The 10000-nt window shown below is 40.8% G+C and overlaps 1 protein-coding gene across 2 annotated transcripts in view; it reads left to right on the top strand.

Annotated features, from left to right (window-relative positions):
• LOC106806505 (serine/threonine-protein kinase 17A-like) overlaps window positions 1-3420 on the top strand; it is an 85960-nt gene extending 82540 nt beyond the window's left edge. For both annotated transcript variants that reach the window (XM_014808473.1, XM_014808472.1), the window contains exons 7-8: window positions 490-669; window positions 1100-3420. In XM_014808473.1, the coding sequence (XP_014663959.1) occupies window positions 490-669; window positions 1100-1301 (382 nt within the window). In that variant the 3' untranslated portion in view covers window positions 1302-3420. The remainder of the gene's footprint in view (window positions 1-489; window positions 670-1099) is intronic.
• The last annotated feature ends 6580 nt before the right edge of the window (window positions 3421-10000 follow it).

The following is a 10000-nucleotide window of genomic DNA, read 5'->3' as shown; positions in this document are numbered from 1 at the left end:
TCACTCACTCACTCACACTCACTCACTCACTCACTCACTCATTCACTCCTTCCCGCTCCATACACCTTACATTAACGACAGGGTCTATATATAACTCGAGGTGCTATATGCAATAGAGCATCTCCTGCGCATGACAATTTTCGAAATCACCAGAGCGGAATTACGGAACTGAACTAGCAAAGAGTGACTCGGGAACAATGTGTATATAAATGATGTATGGTAAATGCATTCAAAAACAGCGATGGTAATTTTCGGATTATTTATCGCACGCAAATCCGTATGCTCATACTCCAGGTGTCATCCGTTATTCAAAACAGTAGCAAAACGTTCATTATGTCCCACACAAAAAATTCCAGAATGCGGAAAAAAATCTGCGTCGCAATTCCCGTTATAGTCTGCGTGCAATATTATTATTATTATTATTATTATTATTATTATTATTATTATTATTATTATTATCTCATCACACATCAACTTTCCTTCTTGCAGGAGCATTGGTGTGTTGGCGTACCAGATGTTGACAGGCTGCTCGCCGTTTGGTGGTGCCACCAAGCAGGAAACGTTTCTCAATATATCTCAGGTGAACCTTGAATTTCCTGAGGAACTCTTCATGGACGTGACAGAGCAGGCGCGAGATTTCATCTGCTCTCTGCTAGTAGTGGATCCCAGGTACGTACCGCCGTGTTGTGTGGCCTTGCCAATACACGCTGATTTCGAAAGCAATATGGACTGCTAGTGAGAAACAAAAGTCGGTTCTCATTTCCTCATTCGCTAGCTCCAATGTTGTCCACCCAGAGCTGCCAATTGTCACAGAGCTGCAACAGAACTGCAACGCTACGCTGCAGCATGGAAGGCCATTAACCTTTGAATTCGCTTTTTAAGCTTTGGTCTGTAAACCTCGCCAGCTGTTGAATTTGTGTGCTTATAGTCTTTTCTGGTCTGAACTCGGTGTCACTTTCATGCCGGAAAACCTATGGCCACCATGTGGGGTGATTGTTATATAAGAGCTAAACGTTTTCATAATATAATGATAGTAATAATAACAAGCAATTGCTAATAATACAAGTTGATACTGAACAAACGACGTCACGCGTTGCAGCGAACGAATGACGGCACTGGAATGCTTGATGCATCCTTGGTTGTGGCGCGAGCCACCACTGCGAGTCTCCGTGACAGAGTCACACCTGATCGTGCCGTCACCGCGATGCTACCGCCGGCCGCACCCAATCTACGACGACGACGACATCGATGATGAAGCCATTCAGCCGAAACGCTCCAAGCTGGACGAGCTCGCGTTCTAGCGCGGCGCCACCTACGGGCCGGACGAAGACTCAGGAACTCCCGTTGCCGCGTGGACGATTAGAAGTTGTGCTTGCCCTGACGATCCGTCTGCCGACATTGCCGTGGCAACTTAAGGACAGTTGCTCGCGTTGCCATGGTGACCGGTAGATGGTTATCCGTGTTGTTAGTAAATGTATTAAAGCTAGGTTAACAAGAATGCGCGTTTGCATCGAAAGAGAGATGCATCGGGAGTTCTGCAGATTTAAGCAATCAGTACCAGCCAATGATTTACCCTAATAACAGTATTTGGAGTGTAATAAACAGATATTTTTTTCGTAGTGAGAGTGTATGCTTGTGCCGATATAACTTCCACAGTAAAACGAGGAAGACTTGTTTGGCTAATGTTAAGAGGATAAGTGAAGCGATTTTTAAAGCAATGGTTATGCATTTTGATAAAAAGCTTCGATGTGCACTTACATTTGAGTAATATAATGAGGCAATGAGGCGCAACGTTCGAACTCAGCTTCCAATGAGACATGCATCACTTCACAAGTGACACACATTGCACGCAGCAAGAATTAACAGTCATATAGCTACCCAGGTCAAAGAAAACGCATAGCCGCGCCGCTAATAGAAATAAAGCGAGTGCGCGTGCAGTAGTAGTGTCTTCCACCGTGTGATTAGCGCTAATGGCGAAACCTACCGTGCTTCGGAGCGGGGTTGGGGGGAAGTCGATTTAGTGGGGTGGGGAGTTCTTGCCTTTTATTGCGATACAATGTCTATCTACTCGGATTGTGATTCTACGCAGACGCTGACGCTAAGCTATCGCTGAGACTTCTCCGAACACGGTTTTCGTATTAACGACGAAATCCTATCCCTGGCTATAATAGCATCATGGTAGAACCATGCATAATCGCATTCTGCTTACGTAATTAATTTATATGCGTGTGACATAGTAGTGGAATAATGACGCCATGAGTACCTAAGAACCTGCGATGAATTCTTAAGCACTCCTGACGATGCGGCCAATAAACGCATCTCCGCGCATGCGTGATTGTGACGGCTTGTAACGATGATGACGATGACGGTGACGATGATGATGATGATTACCGTTAATCATATTCTTGTAAATACTGACATTGATTATCTTTACAGCGATGTGTATATAGTAAATAGTCTATATATAGCAGTAGTCGTGACGTTAGACAATCTCTCGTAACCAAGAGAGCTAGAGAGAGAGAGAGAGATGACGAGCGAACACTATCTATGCTTCGTCCTACGAACGTGCGAAACAGGTGATGAATCTGTGCTGATTAAATTGTGAAGCCATCGGCTGTTCTTTGCGTGTTGAATCATTACAGGTCCGTGGACCTCACGCACGGCTAGCTTGATAACATATTTCTAGGAAATGGCTCCGTTTGCAGAGATTTGGGAGTCGTGTGTAATGTTCGATGGTTTGCGTGCTTAATTCGCTGCTTCACTGTACATTTACTCGGTTCCTCGAAAAATGGTCTGATTTAGTGCCCTGGCGGAGACTGCGGGACCCAGTAACGTATGCTTAAATATGTACTGCACGCTGGCAAGGTCGGGTAGCAATGAGTTCTTGCCCTTCTTGCTTTCTCTCACATGTCCTTGCACAATCAAGGGTCCTGATACTGGTGACGCGCACGCCAGATGGCAGCAGGAGCGTAGCTAACCCATTTTGACTAGAGGCAAAGCCACGCGCGTCTTATCTTCTGGGCAGTTGACCATTGGCGGTTGACCATGGGCGGTTGACTGTTGGCCATGTAATAGTATCCACATTAGTGTGCGGACGACTGCCCCTGCCCCTCCCCCTGCCGCTAGCTAGGACCCTAGCTGGCCATTCCATGTGCCGAACGCTGTCGTGTTTTCTTGATCGTTGTTGTAAGTTACGACTGTTTGTGCATATTAACGCTTTGCTTTTCCTAATTTGGTGCGTAATCATCGCGGTACAGCTATTTTTTGTTCATTTTCACAGAGTTTATGCGTGCTAGTGCGTAGGCGAGTAACGTTATACGAGTATTTAGCGCATGCCTCTAATTATTATTTGTGCTATATATGTATTTATACTTCCCTAATGAACGAATGTCAAACAATAAATCTATGCTGTTTTTCGTATTTCTCTGTTCATAGTATGCGTAAAACAATAAAAGATGCCTCGCGTGTATATAAATATAATATATCATTAAACGTTATGAATTCATTTACAAGCTACAGGTAGACAAAACGCCCGAATTTATACTCAATTATTTCTTGACATTTCACACAAGAACGTTTTGCAATAATTTAGAGCTAGGCGTGTGTAAACAAGTTTAATAATATAATTATATAATACAATAATGATAATTATAACAATAATTAATAATATAATACAATAATGATAATTATAACAATAATTAATAATATAATAATAGTCGCGTTCCTATCATTTGTAACACACTTTTACAATACAATAAAACACTATACAATGCAAGACAATACAATTCAATACAAGGCACTTAGACCATAAACTTTGCAAATCACTCGCGTTGGACTTAGTTGTAGTTGTATGCTCAGCTATATATATTTATATGTATATTTATTATATATATATATATATATATATATATATAATATATATATATATATATATATATATATATATAAATAATGCTATATATTTAGCTGTATATATATCGTGTTCATCGCACAGACACATATCCTTATCCGCATGCTAGGTTAATTGCATGAGAGGGGATTAGCCTCTTCATATCTACAGTCACAAAAGTAAGAGAAATCGTTTGCAAATTGGTTTCTCCAGATCGGGCAAAAAATGTAGGACGAGGAGTTTGAAACAAAAATGCCAATACCAATGTCTTTACCTCAATAATTATAACGCGGCTATCTTTTCGAATTTCTGTTTCCAGTACAGTAAGTTAATATTATATCTATTTGAGTCTGCCAAATATCTACCAAACAAAAATTACTTAAATAACATGCCTTGAAGTTAGAATGCACATAAATACGAGTAATTTTACATACAAAATGTTTATTCCAATCTCCCAGTTTGAAGGGCGCCTAATCGTCCAGAATTTCGAATCACTGAACGTGTACAAGTTTTCCCCTATGTGACGCTAGCGTCCAATAGCTCTGTATTTCAGCTGCATACGGCTGCATGACTGTTACGTGGAGGAGATCGCGATTTTGTATTTTATTCCATATTCCACATATACCGGTTAGTACTTACTGTTAAATTGGCTTACGTACTCTGGGACACAATTTCACAGACAATTAAACACAACACAATACAATACTGTACAATGCAAGACTATAACGCAATACAAGGCGCTTATAGAATGAACTTAATAAAAGTAAGAGAAATGGTTTGCACATGATGACACATGACTTTTCACTTTACGTTACACAAAGATTGTTACGCTTATAAATCTCTCTTCTCACGGAAACCAGTTTGTTTGAAATTACGCACATACTCACGACTATTTTTAATATAGGAAATTTTGATACCGATGGTTTAATTAAATAATTATAAGGCACCAGATTTTCTATATGAAGAAGCGTAGGAACTATAATCGCACAAACACATGTATCGGCTAAACGTAACATTAGTTGGTTAACACTATACATTTACAGTAAATAGCACATACCTGCAAGTAGGGACGCAAATCCATTTTAAAATGTGGGGGGACCTGACGTGGTTCAAGAGCCTGCGAGGGAGCGAAGCGGCCAAGGGGAGAGCTGGGAGGGAGGGGTGTCCCCCATCCAACGGTATAGGAACTTTTCGTATTTTTGATCTCTAAAAGGTTCATTTTCGCGAATTTTAATTGCAAGTATCAACTATTGTTTGTATCGTTTACATGCCATAAACTAGGTCATCTGATCACTAGAGGTCGATGAATTTCCAAAACTTTCCATTTCAAATAATGCTTTTTATGGATACTTAGGTCTGAGATAAAAAAAATAAAAAAAGTATTGGAATCCCAGTTTCCTTTAAAGGCAGTATAGCCTTCATTTGTAAAGCATCGTGGGAGGTCTCGAACAAATTTAGGCTCATTGTAACTTAAAATGAGGACGCATCAAAGTAAACATATAACAGCATTGGATTTATGGATATAATGTGACATTTAAATGAGAAATTAAACGTTTTCCTTTTAAGGCGACTGGAAGACGCCTTAAGAACTCAAAGAAAATATCCTGATGCCAATTGGCATCTACAAATGAAATTTTATGGAAATTGGTAGGGTGTGCAAGTGAGGGCTACTACCTTTAATCATGTCAATGCAAACACTGTATCTAAAGTAATAGACTTTTGTTTACACTTTATCTAAAGTGAAAGACACTACGAATACCGTCTTGACCCTGTATCTGACATGAAAAGTCTCCAAAATCAAAAAAAATCCTTCAGCAGTTTACGGGTTAAGATCTTAACCCGTAAACTGCTGAAGGTTTTTTTTTGATTTTGGAGACTTTTCATGTACACTCCTAAAAAAGTTCGGAAATTTAGGTTTGATCGATGATATCTCTCTTGTACCTGCATTATTATCATTGCATTTGGTATCATTGGAAAGTCTGTTCATTTCCCTTCACATTGATGTCCCATTTGCAATGATTATGCCGTGATTGCACAAATGATAGCAATGCATTTTGCAACATTTCACTTTGAACCCACCCCCATATTCACGTCTAACGATAAGAAATTATTACAGAAATCGATGCCGAGATACCCCGTGAATGCATTTTCATCACAAAATGAAACTCGTCTGGTGAGATATTGCGCATGCGCTAAAACAGTAACGTAGCCATGTTATGTACTTAATTGTATATATGCAGCGGGAACCTTACATGCAAGGTCTGCTTCCTATTTCTGAAGTGAGGTCTACTGATAATATTTTATAATTTTTTGCACCCTACAGGATAGGGCGCTCTCCTTATTATAAACACAGGTCCACTGATTAGAATTCATTACAGAAATCGATGCTGAGATACCCCCTGACCATACTAAATGCATTTACATCACAAAATAAAACTCCTCTTGTTAGATATTGCGCATTCGCTAAAAGAGTAACGTAGCCATGTTAGCTAGTGACTGGTATATGGCACCCGGCAGTTAGATGCGATATGATATGACTACTAGGCACTTAGGATATGACTACTAGGCACTTAAAAAAAAAACCCCTAACCCTAACCCTAACCTAACCTAAACCCTAAACCTAACCTAAACCCTAACCCTAACCCCCCCCAAAAAAAAAGTTGTCATATCATATCGCATCTAACTGCCGGTTGCGGTATATGCAGCGGGAAGCTTACGTGCAAGGTCTGCCTCCTATTTCTGAAGTGAGTTCTACTGATGAAATTTTATAACATTAAATACGAGTGTTTTAGTGTAGCATAGCGTAGGCGAGCAGGGTGCTAAAATTTGGCTCGGGCCTGCTGGTCCGACGTTTTCGATGGGACCAAATCTGGCACAGGCTCGGGCCAAAAACGTCCGTGTGAACGCTCGGCTCGAGCCAAATCTGGCACGGGCCTAATTAGGCTCGGGCCAAAAACGTCCGTGTGAACGCGCCTTAAGTTAAAGAAACAAGATGGCGACCGTGACACATTTCTCCATCCCAGTTTCTGACCAATGGTAGCCCTTCTTACATGCGTGTGCCATATTTGGGCCACAAAATCGAAAATTATGCAAATGAGCTGACAAAATTGAGTTTTGTGGGACAGGATTGACAGAATTGAGTTTTGTGTTCACAAAATTGACTTTTGTGAGACAGAATTGAGTTTTGTGCACAAAAGTGAATTTTAGTGAGACAGAATTGAGTTTTGTTAGAAAAAATTGAGTTTTGTCCAACAAAACTCATTTTTGTCAAGTTTATAGGTACAAAAATGGATTTTGTTGACAAAATTGAGCCCTGTCCTGCATGGCGCCCCGTATATCCTGCCACGCCCCCCTATGTGCCCAACTTTGTAGACTGTCTAGTTACAGCAAGGTTCGACACTAGATACAATAATGTAACCCAAACCCAGGAGGGGTTACCCCACCCCTATCCTGGGTTTGGGTTACATTATTGTATCTAGGTTCGACACTAACGCTAGTCCGTTAGTCCGAGACTAGTAAAAAATCAGAAGAACTAGTATAAATGCCTCATATAGCCGTTAGTCCTGCGGAGTAGTTATATTTTCCCTGTCCCTCACCGTCCCAATTTCCCATCCTCCCATCGATTTTGCTATAGTCCCCGGCGGCAGCGTCTCTCAACCAAGATCCGAAGAGCTATATATATAACTCATTCCCATTAACAAGTTTTCCTTGTTATAGACGCGCTAGTACAAGTAGACGCTAGCACGCTCTGCACGCTTTCAAAGCATGCTAGACCCTTCGGCAGTACAAACATTGTTAAACAATGGGGCCACGAACCCAGTCTACCAATCGATCGCTTGACAGTAGCTGTTGACATAGAACAAACGGTCTGATTGTAGAAATGATGCAACTAATCAGTTATATAGGCTCTCATAGGGAGGTATTTACATTGCAACCGCATCGCATGCGAGTAAATCATGCGAGTAAATCGAGTAGCATCTCAAAAAAGATTCGCTGTTTTATAAGCGGGCGACTGATAGAGTCCTACGTTGATGTGCACGCCGTGTGATTCTTCGAGTCCGTGGAAAGGCTGAAAGCCTGTGACGCTCTGGTTCTGTATAACTTTGGAGCTGTTGCTTGCCGGCAGAATTCCACATACCGAAGAGGTGGACGGGTTGGTCTTAATCAGAACACAGGTTGACGCCAGCATAGCGTAGGCGAGTAGGAAGCGTGGAGACATGGTGTTGGTCGGTTGTGAACGAACACCTAGTGCGCCCATGCAGCTGATATCACCTCCGTCTTATGCAGCTGATATCACCTCCGTCTCGGGCATTTCATCGTGCCTTGCTGCGCATGAGTTGCGATAGCACATTCCAGACATTTAGCACCAGGTGCTTGAAAAAAGTGTGAACAAAAGTGTCAGTAACATTAAAATCGATGTGCGCGTCGCACGCAACTATATCGCTCCAATGCATTTGTCCACGTGTACCAGAGTTCCACATCGTATCTGCGGCTACCTGCTCTATCCTGATTTTAAAAACTGATCGAATAACGACAAGCTACCACATTCTACTCTACATCGCTACGACAAGCTCTAGTATCTCATACCTGCCACGAATCTACAAGATGGATCCTGAGATTTTCAACTTTCACAATACAACAAAAGTTATTTGCTTTCTGACAGGATTGAAACCAGAAACAAACTATCAATATTTTTGCAATTTTAATATACATCCAAACTCTTGTACTGCGCGCAAAAAGCATATGTACGAAGCAGCCATCACAACGGTTTTCTAACAAAGCTTAACAGACAATGTCCCTCGTGCCAAATATAACGCAGCACTATATGCAGATAATATAGTCCACCATAAAGAAATATTAAACCATAATGAACACAAGACAGACCCCGCGATCACCACTAACCACTCGCCCTATACCTTCGCATCCAGCTCCATTCCTCCTCCAAACCCGCCGCTATCACGCCCCTTCCTTCTCATCTTTCGTGAATTCACCTACGCGCACTGCACTATTGTTTGGTCGGTCGACATTAATCGTTACGTTTGCGTACCACAAGTAAATTCTAACTACTTTCCCTACTCTCAAAATTCGATTGCTGATAAGAGTGAAATAGACATATAATACGTTCCTTTACATTTTCACAGCTAACTCCTTAATAAATCTCAATGACGTAAATATACACCCATTAACATTATAAATCAACTGAGAAATACTGATAATAAAAACCTTTTTTTTTAGACTACTCACATGCAGATATACAGCGACGCTATAACATCAGACATTGGGTACAATGGCAAATTGTTATTGGCAAAGCTTTTCAAGACAGTCTCGTCCGAAGAATATTCAACTATCTAGACCTGTATCTTATATATCGACAGTCATCAACTCTTTTTGTTAGGAAAACTTTATATAGTTTCGCGTAGCAAATAATAATACACACATCCGATTCCAATTTTTGTAAGAAATCCGCATTCATTTAGCTATCGCTGCCAATATTTTGTCTACATTTCTCTAGAGACATTCATACCTTTTATCATCAAATACTGAAAAGTAAGACAGTAAATTAAGTAAAGAAATCTGCCATAATAGTTATAGGATACATATAATACATATAATATCAAAAAGCAATGTTAAAAATGTCTAAACCTTAACTTCTTTTTTATCAATTATCAACGCATTCTACTCCTCATTCGTACTGCAGATCAGTTTCTCCGAAAAATATCTTTCTGATTCAACCAGAATATTCTTGAATTTATAGAATTACTAAATTAGTAACTGATTTCTAGATAAAAATATCTACGTTGATCTATGAAATTACAACCGCACACAAGCAACACATGCGGTTCCTGCTGGAGGATTAACAAACCCTGTGACACGCATCGTACCCGGCAACAGCATGTGCTCTCAACGTTTCCTGTTTCTCTTCCGTCTCACTGCAATGAATTCCAGTAGAAGACGGAGCAGTGATAGACTTAACCCTATCGGTAGCACAATGAAGACTCCAAACATAGTTTGTAGGTTAAGACCTTGAGCATCTACTGTCATTCCCGTGTCCTGCGAGCATTCGGATGGCCCCTGCGAGAACAACTGACTGTGGAGTCTGACCTGGGAAAG

Source organism: Priapulus caudatus, unplaced genomic scaffold (genome assembly GCF_000485595.1).
Source record: "Priapulus caudatus unplaced genomic scaffold, Priapulus_caudatus-5.0.1 Scaffold165, whole genome shotgun sequence".
NCBI lineage: Eukaryota > Metazoa > Priapulida > Priapulimorpha > Priapulimorphida > Priapulidae > Priapulus > Priapulus caudatus.
This window is presented reverse-complemented; position numbering and strand designations above follow the sequence as displayed.